The 21391-nt window shown below is 36.4% G+C and overlaps 2 protein-coding genes across 4 annotated transcripts in view; both read left to right on the top strand.

The window, feature by feature from the left end:
• The window catches only part of LOC127442354 (trimethylguanosine synthase-like), a 35202-nt gene extending 30428 nt beyond the window's left edge, over positions 1-4774 (top strand). For both annotated transcript variants that reach the window (XM_051700314.1, XM_051700313.1), the window contains exons 11-13: positions 653-871; positions 3504-3580; positions 4450-4774. In XM_051700314.1, the coding sequence (XP_051556274.1) occupies positions 653-871; positions 3504-3580; positions 4450-4554 (401 nt within the window). In that variant the 3' untranslated portion in view covers positions 4555-4774. The remainder of the gene's footprint in view (positions 1-652; positions 872-3503; positions 3581-4449) is intronic.
• Positions 4775-5211: 437 nt separating this feature from the next.
• On the top strand, positions 5212-20783 carry LOC127442366 (tyrosine-protein kinase Lyn-like). 2 transcript variants are annotated; one of them, XM_051700338.1, is made up of 13 exons: positions 5212-5372; positions 12183-12259; positions 12485-12536; positions 12629-12725; positions 12818-12916; positions 13011-13114; positions 13197-13346; positions 15091-15243; positions 17777-17959; positions 18135-18211; positions 18995-19148; positions 19354-19485; positions 20153-20783. In XM_051700338.1, the coding sequence occupies exons 2-13, from the start codon at positions 12188-12190 to the stop codon at positions 20353-20355; spliced, it is 1476 nt and encodes a 491-aa protein (XP_051556298.1). In that variant the 5' UTR covers positions 5212-5372; positions 12183-12187; the 3' UTR covers positions 20356-20783. The 2 variants fall into 2 exon arrangements, with proteins under 2 accessions (XP_051556298.1, XP_051556297.1); XM_051700337.1 differs by having other exon boundaries at positions 12183-12316.
• The last annotated feature ends 608 nt before the right edge of the window (positions 20784-21391 follow it).

The following is a 21391-nucleotide window of genomic DNA, read 5'->3' as shown; positions in this document are numbered from 1 at the left end:
AAATGAGACACAGCCTGTGTATAAATTTGAAGGCTGCTTATTGGATAAATACAGGTAAATGTCATAAATGCGACTACGCATTACTTTACGGAGAGCTTACGACCTACTAGTTAAGTCTTGCCTTAAGAACAGGTGGAGCAACCAAATTAAGCACTGACTTTGTTACAAACTATCTAGTAGTTACTAAGCCCTTAGTGTGAACTTTTTACATCCCAACTTACGTGAGAACTTATGCACAGCTGGTGCAACCCTACCCAGTGGCGCAGCCGCACCCCTCTGTGACCCGTAGTGGTCACAGACGCGCTCCAAAGCATCCAGCACATAGCTCTTCAATGCGTTGTCAGCACCCGGATATTATGGGATGGCGTAAGAATTTATGGTAAAAAAAGTTTGGTACCCATTCACTTGCATTGTGAGGACCTACAGAGCTGAAATATTCTTCTAAAAAAGGTTGTGTTCAGCAGAAAAAAGGAAGTCATGCACATCTGGGATGGCATAAGGGTAAATAATGAGAACATTTTTGGGTGAACTATACCTTTAATAAAAAACTGTTTTCTCCCACTGCCTTTCCGTTTTTGACTTGCAATCAGTTCTGTTGAAGATGTATTTCAGTGAGGTAATGTATACATCTCGATGTCTGCTTCTCATTCAGTGATTGCCATTGACATTGATGCAGTACGCCTGGCTCTGGCACAGCACAATGCAGAGGTCTACGGAGTGGCAGACCGGATAGAGTTCCTACAGGGAGACTTCCTGCAGCTGGCTCCGCGCCTGAGGGGAGACATTGTCTTTCTCAGTCCCCCATGGGGAGGACCAGAGTACCTCAGTGCCGACGTCTTCAACATCAAAACTATGATGAATCCTGATGGATATCCTTTCAGTCTTCCATATTGTGGTTTTATTCTAGGCGGTGCCTCTTTCCAAATTAGCTTTTCATTAGAATTGGAAGTTCAGAAAGAGATGAGTTCTCATTTTTAACATCACTCCCCTTTTACTTTGTAGCATTAATGATATACTTTCTAAAGCAGTGATTCTGGGTTTTGCATCAGAATCCAGATATTACATTGGACATCAAGTGTCGAACCAGCACAGAAACAAAATGGTTTATCGTACAAAAGTAAACAAAAATGTCCAGAAATTCAGACCATGAACTGAATAGGCCCAGCAATATGCAAAATTATTAACATTTACATTGCCATTTAGCAGACACTTTTTTCCAAAGTGACTTGAGGAAACTGAGGAACATAGCAAGCAATCTGTCATACAAAAGTCAACAATATCTGCAGTATTGCACTACTAGAATGTCAGAACATGACAGAAGAACTTTGGTTTATGTAACCTCGGTTCCCTGAAATGAAGGGAATGAGACATTGCATTAACTGGCCGCACTACAGACTGAGTTTTTTTAGGTGAGAGCGATGCGCTCTTTGTCCCTCAGTCAGAAAATTCTGAGAAATGGTGTTTTCGTGCCCGCTTATATACCGGACAGCTTCGCGCCTAAAAGGGGGGGGGGGTTAAACACCTTGGCCAATCTTAAAATTGCCGTTATTGTAGAAGGGTGTCAACTAGGTCGTCGGAAAAGGAATTTCCCATATGCGTCAGCATGACGCAATGTCGAGTGAAATGTAATCGTAAGGGAACTGACAATGTAACATTGTAACACAGAATATTCCATCAATGAATGTCTTGAAATTGCATATATTATGTTGAATATATATTTTTAAAACATTTGTATTGTTTACTTGCATAATTTGTACTATTTATAAGTATTTACATATGATATGTAGAACACGTGCTTAATCAGTACGTCTCTTTAAGACTAGCGGCATTAGCCAGTGAGCACATATAATGAGAGAAGATGTGCGTAATTTCTTTAGCACATCCATGTCTTTTTTGTTGTTTATAATCAACAACTGACTGTAAAAAACAGAAAGGGTATTAAAAGAGACATTATTCAATGAAATATGGATCCGTGGATCTTGTCTTTTGACACGCAGAGCAAGGTAAACCAAATGTTTACTCTCAACACGCAGTGAAAGGAATGGTGCCCGACCAATTTATCCAGCAGAGCGCGCTCCGACTCCATTGTTTACAGAGCTTACGGTGGTTCTGCAGACAGTGCGGTGTTAAGCGGTGTCTTCACAGTAAGTTGCTAACTAGTTTGTGAAATACATACTGGAAAGTTAATAAACAATGACCCCATCATTTTCCCTTTTCAATATAACTAATATAACGTTAACCCTGTCCCTGACAACCATGTCACTCATGTCTGTTTGCTATGTTAGCCAACTATAGTTTGTCAGTGCAGTCAGTAATGTAGCAGATTGAAAAATAAGCAGAGCATCTTTTTGCAGCTCAGCAGACATGTTGATGTCACACTACGTTGTTACCTAATTGGTGAGACGCAATGCTGGAAAGTAAATAAACAATGTCTGTCTTTTACTCTCTGTGACAACGAGTTTATAGCTAACTAGCTAACCATGTAGCTACTTTCATACCTTGTAAGCTGAGTGGAAGCTAAAGTGTAAACATGTATTCACCAAACTGTTTTGTTCAGGATTCGCAGTTTGGTACCCTCTTTAACCAAACAATTCCAGTCGTGTCATTTATAAAATGTAATATTTAAAAGTCTGGTTTTCCACTATTGAAAGTTTCCCCTGAACTTGTATAGCAGAATACGGTGTAACACCGCTACCGCTGTTTATCTCTTGACTCGGCAGCAATGAACCATGAGTTATTGTTTGTGACTGTTTTGTTATACATTAACAGCGAAATATTGCTTATGATGTTTTGATAAGCAAGAAAACTGTACTTTAGTACAATTTAGAGGTACTTCTACTTTACTTGAGAATTACCATGGCATTTTCTATTACTGTATACTTCCACTCCACTACATTTCAGGGGGAAATATTTTACTTTTTCCAATGTTGACAATGTATAATAATAATGTCAAATATTCTTTGATAAAAATATTTAAGAAAGCAGCCTTCTGAGTACCTTTGCATAGTCATGAGTGCAAAATTGGTGAACAATCCACATAGAAAAGGTCTGTTTTCATTCAAGCTCAAAAATTAACTATATCGGCCACCATATCGGTAATCTTTGAATTTTCCCCCTCTAAAATCGGTATTGGTCTCAAACATCCCATATTGGTCAGGCTCTAGAAAAGACCTCTGTGCTAATAACTTCTTCTCCACTATACTACTCAATCACTGAGTGAAATCTGTACGTTTACTAGCCAGTGGCTAATCAAAGACATTTTAGTCATAGTGTGAGATTTGCTTGCACTTGCAAGTGATTTACTTGCAGGTTGTCACATAGAGTGAAATATCGATCTTGGGATTTAAGAATCAATTTCGAGATCATTCAAGAATTGATTTGAAGGTCGCGATGCATCGGAAAATCTATATTTTTACCCAGCCCTATTCAAAAACCACTGTTCTAATGTATGTGGTCTCAATACTTCATGTTCACTCAACTAACTTCCTTAACCATCTATACATTTGAAATTTTCAGGTTGTCAAAAATGATTTCAGACAACATTGTCTATTTTCTCCCTCGAAATGCTGATATGGAACAGGTAACATGTTGCAAAAATAATTTTTGTTCACAACTGTTTATTTATTTTTTTATCAGGTATTGTATGTGGATTTAATGGTCTTCACATTTGCAGTTAAGCAGACTATAGAATTGTTTGTGTCCCAAACTTTAGATTGTGTGGTTCTGTTTTAACAAGTGCAGAGCTCAAACTTAGAACTCACAAGCACCCTGCATGTTATAGCAGTAAAATGTATCAGGAACTGGCCGTGGTTTAGTGGTATTAACGGCTTTGAAGTTGTGAAATTAAAGTCGCTATGTCAGATCGGTCCATTCATTCACAGCTATTAGCAATTTTATGCTAGACCCATGGTTATTTTATTTTGAATATCTCTAGTTTATAATGTCATTTTAGCATATCGTACCTGTCTGGCAGCGCACCCTCTATAAACCAAAGTCTAAAGCTTGAAATTATATATTTGTACTTAATTTAAATTTATTTGCATTTTTACAGCATCTGTTTGTTGACTCCATTACACCTGTTTTAGTTTTTACTTTCAAATGCAGCTGTATTATGGTTTATGATTTCTCTGAAGGATCTGCTGTCGGATGCAGTGTGCACCCTTTAAAACCACACTGCTTTCCGGAGTATAGTGTGTTTGACTTTAAATATATTTACACGTTGATTAATATCTAAAATAAATGCACCATTAATTTTTCTGCCCAAAATTGTACTGCTTGTAATGCTGAATATTGTGTGTGAATTAGACTTATCAATATATTCAACATAACATTTTTTGTGGATACAATGTTGATATGTTGATTCTAGACCACATCTGCTCTTACTCCCTTGTTTTCTTCTTCCTCTTTCCTTTCGTCCCCCTCCCTGTTTCTGTCTTTCACTCTGTGTAGATCGCGTCTCTCGCTGGCCCAGGTGGGAAGGTGGAAGTGGAGCAGAACTTTCTGAACAACAAACTGAAAACAATTACTGCATACTTTGGCAATTTAATTAAGTGAAAAATGTCAAACGTATTCTTATTTTTTTACATTTTACTTATAATCAGTTGTTATTTGTACTTTTGCTGTTCACTGTTTTATAGCTGTTGTTGATGAGATTAATTTTACTGACCTATGTGCACTCATGTGATGCTGCTAGTTTCATGAATATTTTAAAGTGGTATTTTACGGTTTGTTTTTTTCCAGTATTGATATTTTCCTATTAAAGTTCATGTAATCAGCGGTGTGTGCAGTGCTCTTTTGATTAACTTTACGAGTCACTTCCCTGTTGACTATCTATCCATCTACTGTTTCTATCATTCTACTGTTCTTTCTATCATTCCACTGTTCTTTCTATCTAGCTGCCTATCTGCATGTATCTATCTATCAGTGAAGGTGTGTTGCACATTGGATACAAATATTAGGATTTAATCATTCATTAACGTTCAGCATGATGTATAACCTACAATTATCCATGAATGTAATGAACTGTACTTGTTACTATAACATCAAGTAAAATGTACAAGTTGGCCTAATAGCCTACTTCACAATTCCGCGTAATACTTGACAGAGTTTGCTCTTTACGGTGGTATGGGCACTGCGGTTTTATGCAAACAAATAAAAAAGATATCTGATAAACATGGTGAATATTGTACCAGGAAGTTGAAAGCGCAGCACAAAACAGCGGTTGTCCAGTGTCAGGTTCCTCATTCTGTGTGCGCGTATTGGTGAGTGTGTGCTCGCTTCAATGAGTCTCTCAGAGAGCACACTCAAAGCTCATTTCTTTCCGGACATATTCCCTTTAAATGCGAATTAACCTCTATTCTGACTTTTGACAGGTATGTAGACTTTCTATAGTACTTTTTAAATCTGCAGTTGTACTGATGTTACAGTTGCCTATATGTGTCATTTTTAGATTTTACCACGCAAACTGCGCTTCTTTCTAAAGTTATGAATCTATTGTGTTGGCCGTCTTGAACAAGATAACTGATTTGTGCTATGTAAGGAACCGTTCATACCGAACACGTTCTTGCGCTAAAGAGCTCGACGCAACGTGAACGCGTAACGCAGGTGTCTCGAGACGCGTTATTAGTAGTTCACGTTCTTTTTAACTTGACACACGTCTTAAAAACGCGGCGCTCGTGACCTAGAAGCTGAAAAAACAGCGATACAAAGGTCAAAGACGTCAGTCTAGCGTATTTCTACGTAGGAAAACTATTGAGAAAAAGCACAGACGACGGTAAAAACGCGTTCGGTGTGAACGGCCCCTAAGCTTGTTTTATGGAAACCGTATGTGCTGCTAAAAAGCCGTTTAATACATTTCCCGCATTAATAACATTTGAACTCGCTGTAAAAATAATAATAATAATAACTTGTGATTTTACATGGTTACCCTCAGAGTGTGTTATTACTCTTTGAGTTTCAGAAAGAGCATCTTTGTCAGTCATCACTGGTCCAGAAATAAACTTTTGACATCACATTAGTGAAGGTCACAACATTATTACAAATTAACATTATTGAGAACATTTAATAACCGAAATAATACATGATCAGACTCAAATAGATAAAGTGTCTTCATTCAACAAGTTTAACAAACAAGCAATGCAATTCATTTGTGGACTATAGACTGAAACTCAATAGTGGTTCAAGGGTCTGTTGTGGTCTGTCTGCCTTGCTCTGATGTCTGTCTTTCCTGTCTTGCTGAACGCCCAAGACAGGGTGGTCAAAAGAAGGAAGTATGCAGCCCCAGTGGCCTGCATGCTCTCACATTAATCTAGCTTTATAGCCTTGCTACTAGTTTCCTGCTGACATACAAAAATACAGCCACTTTAGTTCACTCCAGCACAAAACAGGGACATATTTGATTTCACCCTACTTTTTGTTTCGCCATTTTTATTTAAACCTAGTTTGACAACATTTCATCATACTTTAATACTTTTTCACATCTCACTTATGCGCATACAGAGCAATGTCATATTTTGTTACACAATTGCATTGATAAGCAGTTTAGAAATATTTCTTGTGGTCTTAGTTACACTGTAAAAAACAAACAAGCATCTGTTACTTTAAGGAGCTATTTCTACCAAGCCCTTAAAATGAGTTTTGTTGGTGTTATCTAATGTATTCGGGTTGATTTAGACATGATAAATAATATTTTTGACTTGAATTAAACCAGATAATTTAGATGTTACCACATGAGGCACATATTATTTATTTATTTATTCAGTTATCCTGCTGTCACAGAACTGCTATTCCATTGATAGCAAGGAAAAGAAAGTTGTGATGGCTACTTTGGTTAGTTGGTTCAGTGTTAAACATTTCCTGACATTACAAAGGTTTTGGGAATAATTGCCAAACAATTCTTGTAAAAAGTTTCCCATAGAGCGGGCAACACTTGTTCATAATATGAGGGAGTCTGTTAAATTCATGTCAAGCCAGGTCATTTTAGATGCGTTTTTTTTTTTTTTTTTTTTTTTACATTTGAAGAACGTTAGATATTAAGCACTCATATGTCTTTTTTCCTTAGTGTTCATTATATTTGTTTCTATTGATAATTTGCAGTGCTGTGTAAGTCATTTAAAAATAGTAATCCACTACAAATTATTTCTCTAACATTTTAATAAAATTACATTAAATTATTACTCCATTGGAAAAGTAATCACATTACTAATTCACTTTTAAGTTACTTTCTAAAACACTTTTCCACTCAAACTCAAAATAATGTCTATATTTCTTTCAAGTCATACACTCAGTACTTCACATTTCTCCTTCACAATGACTCATTATGGGGCCATAATTCATGTATTCTAGATAAATAATATGTTAGAAATAAGCATAACCTTATTATGTACTTTAAAGCAGGGATCTTCAACCATTTTCAGGCCAAGGACCTCCTGGTGGGTAGAAAGACGGAGCCGGGACCCCCTTTAAATATTGTAAAAAATTGCGTTTTATGCCTATAAAAACGTGGATGGTGCTACGGTATCATATTATTGTATGTATACTTCATGATGTTTACATTGCAAAGCCATTGAAATAATCATTAAATGCTGCCCTGCTGAAAAGACCAGCTAAAACCAGCATAAGCTGGTTGGCTGGTTTTAGCTGGTCGTCCAGTCATAGCTGGACAGGCTGATTTTAAATGGGGTTTGAACCCTTTTTTTAGCTGGTTAGGCTGGTCTTAGCTGGTCAGGCTGGTCATGCTGATCTTAGCTGGTCAGTGTGGTCTTAGTTGGTCAGGCTGGTCTTAGCTGGTCAGGCTGGTCATGCTGATCTTAGCTGGTCAGGGTGGTCTTAGTTGTTCAGGCTGGTCTTAGCTGGTCAGTGTGGTCTTAGTTGTTCAGGCTGGTCTTAGCTGGTCAGGATGGTCTTAGCTGGTCAGGGTGGTCTTGGCTGGTCAGGCTGGTCTTAGCTGGTCTCCCAGCCTGACCAGCTAAAATGTGTTCAAACCCCCTCTGAAACCAGTTAACTGACCAGCCTGGCTAGGCTGGGTGACCAGCTAAAACCAGCCAGCCAGCTTAAGCTGGTTTTAGCTGGTCTTTTCAGCAGGGGTCTGCAACATTTTTTACATGAAGTGACATTTTTAAATTCCCCTGTAAATCCCTGTGCCAAACTTCTTCCAAAAAAACAAACAAAAAAGACAGACAGACAGAAAAACAGACAGACCCTATCCTTGCAGAATAAAACAACTTTATAAGGTTACTAAAATGGAGTCTTCATCTCATGTGAGTGATCGATTTTATACATATATTTTAAAATTACTGTTGATTTCATTGGGTAAAAATTTATAATGAGCAAAACAATGACTGAGTGCACCTTTAATAATGTTGATTTGAGAGTCACCGTCTTGTGTTTGTGGACCATGTATGACAGTTGATTTTCTCAGTTGTAACTATTTATTTACACCAGGCAAGTACACTATTGTTCTGAAAGCAGGCTGTCATCTGCTCAACCACATAGCGTGACCAACGCAAAGCAGACGCTTTTACCAACACACTCTCGTGGCGAAATCGTCAGGGTTCACAAGACTTTTCAAAATTTGGCTAATTTGTATGATATTGTGCAACTGCACTCGTTTGAATTCCTACGAAATTTCACTACAGCCAGTGACGTCGCTGGACCTCGTTTCCATCTAATATGTGACAATTACTTGCTTCTGTCACACACAACAGTTTCCTATCATGTTTCCACACTCTACTGATTGTACGGTTAGGTTTAGATAAGGGGTTTGGATAAGGGCATACTATTAAAAAGTATGTCCTTAACACCTTGTGCTCGGAACTCGCGCTTCTGCATTAGACATCCGGGAATTTACACATGATGAAGTCATACGAGTTTATGCAAACAACATCGTGCAAGATCCATATGAAATAGCCAACTCGTAAATTATGTGTGATTTTTCATGAGATCCACCTGTGTTTACTCACACGACCCTCTGCAGCGCTTCTAAACCTGATGTGTGTCTCTCATTGAGTGGCTCATGATGAGCGGTGGTCGTGTGAAGGGTTTGTCCTGGCTGTGCGCTACTTCTACACTACTTTTTTGACTAAAAAATTCTTAGATTACAGTAACTAATTACTTTGTAATTGGATTACACCCAACACTGATCATTTGTTAGAATTTAAGAGTTATTGATGTGAGGTTGTTGGTAAATAGAAAATGAAATGAAGTCATTTGTGTTTGTTGCTTATTGACTTTAGGTACATTGCCTAAGAGACTTAGAGTACATGCATTTCTTCCTGATAATTCTGTTGCTGTTGCTATGCTAAAGCAGACAGCCAGAAATGATTACCGGTACAATGAACCTTATTTTAATATAGAATGATTATACATCCACATTATTAGCTCAGAAAAAGAAAGGAAATGTCGTCTTTCTCTAGGGGAATTCTTTGGGGTTTTTCCCTTATGAAATTCAAGCCTTGAATTCTTCAAGTCTTGGTTGATGATTTATATCAAATGGGGCATTGCTTCTAGCGATACATTTTCCTGTAATGTGTTCCTCTGACCTTGAGTGCTGTTTTGGAGGCTGCAAGCATTTCTTATAACATGTTTAGAGGGCATGTCCATAATATTATTATTATTATTATTATTAATATGATTCTTAATAATAGGAAATATAGTCTTATGTACTGAAACCTGTACCAAGTCAAATATGCGGATCACGGATGGTCTGCTGTGCGACCCCTAACGGGAGCAGCCGAAAGAAGAAGAAAAAAAAAAGTCTTATGTACTGAGGAATTCTATACAGCTAACCTGACCCTCATTATTTGAGGATTATTGCACACGTTTTAAATGCTAACACTGTATATCAATGAATAAACACTTGGTTATAGAGAGCACTCTTGTGACCTAGTTTGTCATGGAGTCAAGTACAGAAATTTGTATTTGTGTTTTGTTGGTTTTTATTTGTTAAAAAACTAAAACAGACTTTTCGTTGTATTTAAAAGAGCAGTTTAATGATTGACATGGAATTTTACTCAGCTTTGAATTCTGAAGTAAGGTATATTCAGCTCCCAAAATCTATTCAACTACTTTTAATGAATCATTTACATTTTTATGTTTCTAATTCCAGTTTGGAAAATTATATTCATTAATAAATGGGATTTTTTAAACAGAAAAACAAGCACTTCAAATCTCTTCTGCACCATGGCTGCTTGCTTAATTCCAAACATAAGAAAATATGCCAAGTTCTATAGTTATCTTTTACAGAGCTATGACATACATAGATAACTACTAACATTTTACTTCTAGATCTCATCTGGTAGTGTACTGGTGTTGTTTTTGAGATGTAATAGTGTTATACAGTGTTTAACCCTTTAATGCATACCTCGGGTCTTTAGTGACCTGGGACCTCATTCCATCCCCTGTACCACATCCATTTTTTGGAGTTATGCCCACACCTCTTAAGTATTCCTCAATCTTTCTCTTCTGAATAGTGACCACAAAAAAAAAAAAAAAGGGCAAAATTGCAAATATATATACATACATACAGTACTGTGCAAATGTCTTAGGCACATAAGATGTTTCACAAAAGCATTTGTCTTAAGATGGTTATTTATATCTGCTACTTTAGTGTGTCAGTTGGAAATATACATTTTATACTCCCAAACATTACTTTTGCAAATAGAATAGAATAGAAGAACAGGGAGCCCTGCAACAGATGGCATGGCCCTCACAGAGCCCCCCTGAACATCGTGTCAGTCTGGGATTACATGAAGAGACAGAAGCAATTGAGACAGCCTCAATTAAAATTAAAATAAAATAACTGTGGTGAATTCTCCAAGAAGCTTGGAACGTCCTATCTGCTAACAACCAAGAAAAACTGTGTCCAGGTGTAAGTAGGAGAATTGGTGCTGTTTTAAAGGCAAAGGTGGTCACACCGAATATTGATTTAGCTCTTTTTCTGATTTATTTAATCAAAATCCAAAATAAATCAAAACTGTGTTATATTTTAGCATCTTCAAAGTAGTCACCCTTTGCCTAGAATTTGCAGACATGTACTCTTGACATTTTCTCAACCAACTTCTTGAGCTATCACCCTGGGATGCTTTTTAAACAGTATTGAAGGAGTTCCCATCTATGTTGGGCACTTATTAGCTGCTTTTCTTTATTATTTGGTCCAAGTCATCAATTGCAAAAACTTTTTTTTTTTTAATTACATTTTAGTTTTATAATGAAATAAATTAATATGGTGGCACAATTATATTTTTGTCTACAAAACTAATTTCAAACATTTAAGCATACACCTTCAGATCAAAAGATTTTTAAGATCATGAGAAACATTTCAAGTCAAGTGTTTCAAAACTTTTGACCGGTAGTGTGTGTGTGTGTGTGTATATATATATATATATATTTATTTATTTATTTATATAAGTTTACTATCACATGATATATATTTCTTTATTACATGACAGATTTGTACTATATTCATATACAAATTTGACAAATGTGATTTTTTATTTGTTTGTTGTTTGGCACAACGGTGGTGAATTATCAGTATCCCATATGCATGTACACATAAATATTATACATGCTATTTCTTACTCAAGGTGCCATTGTTTTTTCAGTGATTGACTTGATTTACATTTGACATTGCTATTTGAAGAAGAAGCAATGTGGAAGTAAACTATAACAAGTACAACACATGAACAGTATGATATGTTTATTGTCATTTGTGTGTACTACTGAAATTATGTAAGTTGTGTGTCTATTTAGACTCAAAAAGTGCCTGAGAAAATACATATGTTTATCTTTTTTGTAGATTATTTGTAATGTGTAGCTCAATATGTTTTTGACAGCCAGTTGCATCTCATGAAATTTCAGTGTGGAAGTAATGAATTTTGTTCTAGATTTGTCACACCATCTCTGATATATGACATGAATAACATCAAAACATATCAGAATATATTGTATTCTATTATTTTCAAATTATCTTTTAAATGTTTTGAAAATTTGACACTTTCTGGGCATTTTATAGATCCATTTGTGATAGATATACGTGCCAGGTCTCTAAAGACCCAAAAATGTCATTTGTGTTAGCAAAACACCCATGGATTTAAGGGTTACTGAACGTTTGTTTTGATGTAATTCCAGTTTCCCCATGTCTTTATACTTTCACTACGTGACAGTAGCTTTTCTCTTCATTGCAGGAAACATGGGTTGTATAAAATCTAAGTTGGATGATGACCAAAATGGAGGTGTGCTTGAAATGAACAAACACCAGCCAGTACGTACTGACAAAACTGTATATGTGAGAGATCCAACCTCCCATAAACATCCTATTGTAAGTAGTGAGCTAGATGGGGGGAATATAACATTCAGTCTACTCATGTTAATATAAATGTTCCTACATTGGCTGTCATAGCAGAGAAGGGTTTTTGTCCTGCCACATTTTAAACATGTTCATGAACTTGTGATTGAGAAATCTTAATTTCAGTGTTCTATGTCTCAGAATAATTCAACTCCAGGCCTCCTACCTGGTCAGGTGTTCCAAAAAATGGAAGGTTGGTCTGATCATTGTGTTTATTCCACAGTCTGATTCTAATTCCTTTGAAGCTTTGAATGTTTTGTAGAACTGCTTTTGCTTTTCATACAGAAACAGGTAAAATGGTAATTGCCTTGTACCCCTACGAAGCCATTCATCCTGATGATCTGGGCTTTAAAAAAGGAGAGAAGTTAAGGGTTCTTGAGGAGTGAGTGAATGTTACCATCTTTCCTCTATCTAGTTCAGGTGTTATTTTTTTCTTTGTCTGTTTTCGTGAAGTGTTGTGTTGACATTTATCAGGCATGGAGAATGGTGGAAGGCAGCATCTCTTAGCACAAGAAAAGAAGGATTCATACCATCAAACTATGTTGCTGAAGCAGACACTATGGAGACAGAAGAGTGAGTGCAATCCAATATGCCGAATTGAATTGGTTCAGTGCATGTTTAAACACTTGATTTAATTCAATGTTGTATTCTTTTATTTTACATTTAGATGGTTCTTTAAAGACATCACAAGGAAGGATGCAGAGAGGCAACTATTAGCACCTGCTAACAAACCTGGATCTTACCTTTTACGTGAGAGTGAAACCTCAAAAGGTACACTGGATTTTGTGTCTAAACTGAACTCTTATTTTAGTGTTTTTTGTGGTAGTAACACATTCTGAATTGTTGTGAACAGGAAGTTATTCACTGTCAATCAGAGATGTGGACGCTCAGGGGTTGGATGTTGTTAAACATTATAAGATCAGATCTTTGGATAATGGCGGCTACTACATCTCTCCAAAAATCACATTCAATGACATCCACAGCATGATAAAACATTACCACAGTAAGTTTTATAAATGCAAGCAATATATACTGTATACAGTATGCTGTGTGTATATATATATACCATTTTACTTGATGGTTACACCAAAAGTCTCTCTCTCTCACTCTCTCTCTCTCTCTCTATATATATACATGTGTATACATATATATAGAGAGAGAGAGAGAGAGAGACTTTTGGTGTAACAATCAAGTAAAAGGTATTAAAATACTTTCCTTGAAACTTGACTATACGTGAGTGTACAAAACAAATATTGTGTTTTCAAGCATATTTTTTCAATGTAAAATGTATTTATTTATTTATTTATTTATTTTTGCAAATATCATGAATTTTTAAGTCATGAAGTCATCAAGTTTTCTTAAGGTTACTCCATTTTATGTCAAATGTCAAAATACCTTTTTTTTTTTTAACATCTCACACAGTCATGAGAGTCTAAGGGGGTCTTCTCTGTTGTATGTTCAGCTATTGATGAGACTTTTAGTAATTAACGGTTACACAACTTTTACATTTTTGACCCCCCAAAAATATGGGGTGACTATTCGCTATTTTTTGAATAACTTTAGCTGGACAAAAAAATTAAATAAGTATCACATCATTGACCCATATACAGTATACAATACATACATTCACCTACCACTTTTTTAGGAACACCTGTACACCTACTTTTTCATGCAATTATCTAATCAGCCAATCATGTGGCAGCAGTGCAAACCATAAAATCATGCAGATACGGGTCAGGAGCTTCAGTTAAGGTTCACATGAACCATCGGAACGGGGAAAAATTGTGATCTCAGGGATTTCGACTGTGGCATGATTGTTGGTGCCAGACGGGCTGATTTGAGTATTTCTGTAACTGCTGATCTCCTGGGATTTTCACACACAACAGTCTCTAGAGTTTACTCAGAATGGTGCCAAAAACAAAAAACATCCAGTGAGCGGCAGTTCTGCGGATACAAATGCCTTGTTGATGAGAGAGGTCAGTGGAGAATGGCCAGACTGACGGAAAGGCTATGGTAACTAAGATAACTGCTCTGTACAATTGTAGTGAGCAGAATAGCATCTCAGAAAGCACAACACATCGAACCTTGAGGCAGATGGGCTACAACAGCAAAAGACCACATCAAGTTCCACTTCTGTCAGCCAAGAACAGAAAGCTGAGGCTGCAGTGGGCCTACCATTTGTGCATCTCAGCAGAAATCGAGATTCATCAGACCAGGCCATGTTTTCCAGTCTTTAACTGTCCAGTTTTGGTGAGCCTGTGCCCACTGCAGCCTTAGCTTTCTGTTCTTGGCTGACAGAAGTGGAACCCGACGCTATTTTCTGTTGGTGTAGCTCATTTGCCATAAGGTTTGACATGTTGTGCATTCTGAGACACTATTCTGCACACTACAATTGTATATATACATATATAATTAATTTAATCAATTCTGATGGTTGATGTTAACATTAACTGAAGGTCCTGACCTGTATCTGCATGATTTTATGCATTGCACTGCTCCCACACGATTGATTGATTGATTGATTGATTGATTGATTGATTAGATAATTGCATGAATAAGTAGGCGTTCCTAATAAAGTGGTCGGTGACTGTAAATGCAGTTATATCTACTCTTCTTTGATGAATTGGCCTTTGACCGTTATTCTATTTATTATTATTTATGTTATTTACATAACTAAAAAATTTAAGAACATTGTGATCTTTCTTTGGTTTGGTGAAATAAGAAGAATGTATATAATTTTGTCACAGAACAAGCAGATGGATTATGTCGAAAACTAGAGAAACCATGTGATAAGCCCAAAGCACAGAAACCATGGGACAAAGATGCCTGGGAAATCTCAAAAGAATCTATAAAGATGGTGAAGAAACTTGGAGCAGGGCAGTTTGGAGAGGTGTGGTTGGGTAAGTTCAGGAAATGAAAACATCCAGCTTGTCAAAGATTAACAGAAACCTCATACATGTGATAGTAGAGAGTTTCCTTCATCTTTTACCAGCAGAAGGTATTTTCCCTGTATATGTAAGGCTTGCCATACTATAGCAGAAATGCTTTAAGGGTTGTTCTGTTCTTTACGACCTTGTTATTCATTTTTTTCCCAAGCGTTTATTTTTTTTTAAAACTTACAGTTTCATGTGCTTCTCAGTGGGCTACACTTTTTTTTTAATCAGTAAATCTACTTAAATGGATCTTTTTTGGGGGGCTTCAAAGCACATTTGTAGGTTTATTGTTACATTCTAATTCTTTGAGCTATTAAAACTGTGACGACACATTCAAATCATAAGTTTTCCTGCTGTGGATTCTAGCTGGCATGAATGGCTCCCTTATAGTGCACATTGATAGGACACCAATGCCCTGCTCTTATCAGTGAGATCTGAGGAGGAAATTGCTATGCAATTGAGGCAGGATTTGCATTTGGATTTCGTTATTATCCATGTACCCACTTCCCGTTCAGCTTATGTGATGAATTGCAGGAAGCGGTCTTTGCAAATATACAAATGATGTCGGTCGCCTGTGGCCAAGATGTTTCCTTCAGCGTCCTGTGACCTTGCTGGCACAGAACTAACGGACCTTACACACACTATACGTCTGTATGATGACAAAAGCACTGAATGGAAAGGCTTTCTACCATTGGGCGTGCTCCTCTTTTTATGTTTCAGCAAACTCTTAGGGAAACTATGGACCCTTTTCACAGACTGTGATGACATGTTTCCACCTTATTTAGCAGTGTAAATCTTGCAAGAATTTTTCTATTTGTATTTTTTTAAGCGGTCATGACATGCCCTTTTTTTTAATTATTATTATGTTCTTTGAGGTTCACTTATAATCTGTCAGAAATGCTCAGTTTTGTTGCTACCTCTCTTTTAAGACTTGACAGTAAATGCCCACTGTTATGATTGGCTTTCTCCTCTGGATTGGCCTGCCCTCTCAACTTGCCATCTCACTGCTCAACGGTACTGGGTGGGCTACAGAAATGATAAGATAAAGTAGGAGTTGTTGTGGAGGCAGTCAGATGAAAAAGTCTACCACAATGTGAGATCACAGTGTGGAGGTAGTAGAGAACGAGTCGTTTTGGCAGCTTGGTTTCAACAAATGCGAAGTGAGGAGTAAGTTTTGAGTTCTGAAACTTGCAGTAGGTTTTTATAGTACAATGACCTATAATGTAAAAAGTTCAAGAAAAAAGTGTTAGTTGTATAGTGTAATGGTGTAGTGTAAATTTATAACATTATATGTTGTATTATATTACCCTGTAATACGTTTTTAAAAAACGAGTTACCACAACTGTGATGAGGTTTCTAATACAGCTGCTGAGGGAGTGATGGTAAATTTGTCATCTTTCTCTCTTCTGCTTGCTGTAGTCCACCGCTCTCTATTTTATTCTTTTTTTAGAAAGCTGTGAAAGCGTAATAGTCGATTTTTTCTTTTGCTGTTGAAGCAAACGGGCAAGCAAAAATTAAAGTTGCTCTGCTATCGTTTACTTCTACATTCCAATCCCCGATATGTGAAAAGGGTCCATTGGATTTCATTGGTCTGAACTGCTACGACAATCACTTGGGTATCATGTGACTTAGAGAGCAAGTGCGAGAAATTGTACTTAAGTGGGTAGTTTGTCAAACTTTTACTCAATGTAAGGCCAAATCATCAAGCTTTTTTTATCAAGCAAATTATCAAAACATTAAAGTAAAAACATTCCACTTTTAATTGTCCTTAAAGGGATAGTTACACAAAAATGAAGTCATCTTCTCACCTTCATGTTGTTCCAAATGACTTTCTTCCAGGATGTTAGCCTCAGTCACCATTCACTTTCATTTTTGTCAAAGTAAATGTTTGTGTTCCACGGAAGAATGAAAGGTGTTAGCGCAACATGAGGGTGAGTAAATGATGAAAGAATTTTCATTTATTCAGAATAACAGCATGATATTGCTTGAGTATAGTAATAAAGTACAGTTACTCAAGTACTTTACACCCCTGCAGGAGAGCACACAAGTTGCACAAATGTGCAAGTTGCTTTTATTGAATGAACAGGGAAATGTTTAAGTGGAACAAAGGATGAGCACGCATGCAGCACAATGCATGCAAATACAGTTGTGAAATATATCTGTGTTATTTACTTCTCTCTTGTCAGTAACAGCCCATAACTCAGTGGTGCTGTGTCATCAGTTCAGAGAAATGTGGGGTTTATGGACAGCTTTGAGTTAAATAAAACTCTTGGTGAGATTCAGAGATGTCAGTTCCTATAAAAGGTTTTTCAGGACAGATTGGTAGTTCCAACATCATCTGTGCTGATCAATTCTCTGCCACATAGATGCAGTTCTTGTTATAGTCAGACTTTCTATGTCTGTTCTGTGGCTGGACTGCTCTACTTCCCATCTAACAGTGAAAAATTGCCCATTTTAACCATCATGTGTATTAACTGTATTTGTTTTATTTTCTTTGCAGCCTACTACAATAACAGCACAAAAGTGGCAGTGAAAACACTCAAGCCTGGCACAATGTCTGTAGAGGCTTTCCTAGAGGAGGCCAACCTTATGAAAACCTTACAGCATGATAGACTGGTGCGCCTCTATGCAGTTGTCACCAAAACAGAGCCCATCTACATCATCACTGAATTTATGGCGAATGGTACGGAAATAACGTTTTCTGAATTATAGAAATGAGAGAATGCTTAGAAGTGACATTGTATTTTGATAGAGACATACAGTTATGAAAAATTACATTAATGTAATGGTTATTTATTTGTTTGTTTGTTGTATTCTTATATGTTTAACGATATGATATTTTTTGTCTTACTCTGCAGGAAGCTTATTGGATTTTTTGAAAAGTGAGACAGGCTGCAAAGTACAGTTACCAAAGCTTATAGATTTTTCAGCACAGGTAAAAACATTTGTTCAACACGTGAATTGTTCTTCTCTTTTGTCCTCCATTTCTATATTTCTGAGGCAACTTTGTGTTATTTTGCGTCATTAGGCTGAGATCAGTGTTTCCATTAGTTGAAGAAAAAGAGGAACCAATACTCTTCTTTGTAGTAGCTTCAAAACAAAGAGCAATCATGGCATTTTTTTTTTTTTTAAAGAATTAATAGTCTCATTATATCTACAGATCTACGTTATTGTGAGAATATCTCATTTAATGTGGCAACCGTGACACTTTGTAAAATATACTGAGGAGTGGAAGAATAAAAAAAAAAAAACTATGGCTGCATGGTTAAAATATTGTGGGTTTCATAGAGTATTTACATTCTAAACTACATATTTTTCTCAAGAAAAGTGTGTCCAAATAATCTAAGAAGAACATTTTGCGAATTTGAGTCTTTAGGACTTAAAGATTGAGTAGAATGTGACTTCTGGTAAAACAGAGCCCAATGGTAAAGTTGCACATCCTGTTTCAGAGTGTGAAAGAGGATGCCAATGGGGAAGTGAGACACCATCATTTTCCCTTCGTTAAAGCTACTTTTTCTGTTGATTTTGTTTTTTTTTTGTTTTTTTTTTTGTTTTTTTTTTACAACAACTTCACCCATTCCTGACGTGGAAAAAACAAAACACAAACTGCTAATTTACTGTGTTATAACCCAAAACCTGCATTATTTGTTGTACACATTCATTGTATGGTCTGTTTTGGCCGGTTATGATGATTTTAAGTTTGGGTGTGTCTCTACAGATAGCAGAAGGTATGGCCTACATTGAGAAGAAGAATTACATTCACAGAGACTTGAGAGCTGCTAACGTACTGGTTTCAGAAAGCCTGTTGTGCAAAATAGCAGATTTTGGCCTGGCCAGAGTAATTGAAGATGACCAATACACAGCCAGAGAAGGTGAGGGACACATTTTATAATGTATAAGACACTTGCATCAGTTTAGCAGCATAATGAATTATATTAGATTATGTGAAGCACTGCTCTAGACTTGTTATGCATACTGAGGTTGTGGTTCTTCTTTATTAGCAGTCAAATCAGAGGTTCTGACAGATTGATTGGTCTGTGTGAATTTGTGGATGCATTCTGTGTCTTTTTATTTCAGGAGCAAAATTCCCTATCAAATGGACGGCACCTGAGGCCATCAACTACGGCTCTTTCACCATCAAATCAGATATGTGGTCTTTTGGGGTTCTGCTGTATGAGATTATAACGTATGGGAAAATTCCTTATCCAGGTAATTTAATTGTGTAAATGGAACACTGATTGAATCTGAGCCTAAATAAAGCATTTCAGTGAGTCATCATCATAAGCTGTTGCAATTAAACCAGGAGAGAGCTTCAGTGGGGTGATGAGGACAACACAAATTCTTTTTATCAGGATTTTGTCGCCATCTACTGGTTATATTGTATTAAATAAGCTCAAGGTTTTCAGTTGTGGTTAAATGGTTGTTACATCTTAAAGATGAAGCGTGTAATTTCATCACCAAACAGAATTGCGAGAATATTGACTGTTTTCAAACAGGTTTACAGAACACTCTGCCAATCTTCCATTGGTTGGCCAAACAGATAGCCCCGCCCCCAACAAATGCTATTGGTTGTGCCAATGTTGCTGTGTTGGGCTGGTTGGGATGCTCAAACAAACAAAGCAATGTTTTTTTTATTGCCACAGAGCCACATTGTTTACATTTGTGGGGGGAATCAAACTATGAATGGTCTCTGCATAATAAGCAGGGATAGAAGAAAGTATTTTAACACACATCACCTTTTCAATTATTTTTTTTTTGTATTATTAATACAAAAAATGAGACACAGAAATGAACTCAGATTTGAATTACTCAGGTTCTCTATCTCTTGAATCTGTCCACTAACCATTTTACTTCCTCCTTTTCCTCTTTGCTCCAGGCATGAGTAACAGTGAGGTAATGAGCTCAGTCCAGAGAGGCTACCGGATGCCCCGTCCTGAAAACTGTCCTGCTGAACTTTATGATATCATGAACTCCTGTTGGAAGAATAAACCAGACGACCGTCCCACATTTGACTATATTCAGAGTGTACTAGATGACTTCTATACAGCCACTGAGGGCCAGTACCAGCAACAGCCATGAGGCTGCAAAATGATCTCTTGTGTTTGACTTTATCATGTTTGTAGTGTTTTACAATGATCAAAAGATCTGTGATTTATCTATGAATGAATGTAATAATATGTAACTAATAATTTGATCAATCTGCTTACTTATAAGTAAGAAAGGATTAGATTTTCTATCTCTGCTTCAAATTGAAGTTTTAACTGCCTATTTGCTACCTTTGCTCTTCATGTTCAACATTTCAGTACATTTGTAATTTTTTTACTTCAAAGTAGCATTTGCTAAATTCAAGGATTTAAAGGAATGCTACACCCAAAAATAAATTTTAATTTGTTCTCATCATTTACTCACCCTCATGCCATCCCAGATGTGTTTGACTTTCTTTCTTCTGCTGAACACAAACAAAGATTCTTAGAAGGATGTCTCACATAGCTGAGATATTCTTCTAAAAATCTTTGTTTGTGTTCAGCAGAAGAAAGAAAGTCATACATATCTGGGATGGCATGAGGGTGAGTAAATGATGAGAGAATTTTCATTTTTGGGTGATCTATACCTTTAATTAATTAAGTCACTTTATTATAATTATTTTTATTATTATTATTATACCTGTGTATTTCTAATTTTTTAATGACAATAATGGCCAAATGTAATCAATGAATTGTACCACTATAATGGGTGTGTGATCTTTTTGAAAGCTTCTTTTTATATTTCATTCAGCTTGTAATAACAATATTGACAATAATACAATAATGAACAGTGGCAGAGGGCAATATTTTATCATAAATTTGTAATTAAACCAGTGAATTGCTAAGAATGAAACGCTCTGTAAATTGGCATGAAATACTGTGTACATTTGTACATTATCTAGTACATACCTAATAAAGTGTTTCTTTCATATTTAGAAATAGAGTTCTTGATGTATGGAATCATAAAACACAGTTTAATGCTTTATTGTTTGGTTGTCAACCCACAGAAAACTACGGAAATACCTTGAAAAGTATTTATTAAAAGGTGCACTCAGTAACTTTTGTTTGTGTCATCTTGGACCTACAGTGAC

The sequence above is a fragment of the Myxocyprinus asiaticus genome, chromosome 6 (genome assembly GCF_019703515.2).
Source record: "Myxocyprinus asiaticus isolate MX2 ecotype Aquarium Trade chromosome 6, UBuf_Myxa_2, whole genome shotgun sequence".
NCBI lineage: Eukaryota > Metazoa > Chordata > Actinopteri > Cypriniformes > Catostomidae > Myxocyprinus > Myxocyprinus asiaticus.
This window is presented reverse-complemented; position numbering and strand designations above follow the sequence as displayed.

What these genes read in the sequence shown, in the direction of transcription:
- LOC127442366 (XM_051700337.1), top strand. Translation starts at nt 12,188, where the DNA reads ATGGGTTGTATAAAATCTAAGTTGGATGATGACCAAAATGGAGGTGTG. An exon ending in CCTCCCATAAACATCCTATT is followed by an intron (nt 12,317 to 12,484) that starts GTAAGTAGTGAG and finishes TCTATGTCTCAG; the next exon opens with AATAATTCAACTCCAGGCCT. An exon ending in CCAATACACAGCCAGAGAAG is followed by an intron (nt 19,149 to 19,353) that starts GTGAGGGACACA and finishes TTTTTATTTCAG; the next exon opens with GAGCAAAATTCCCTATCAAA.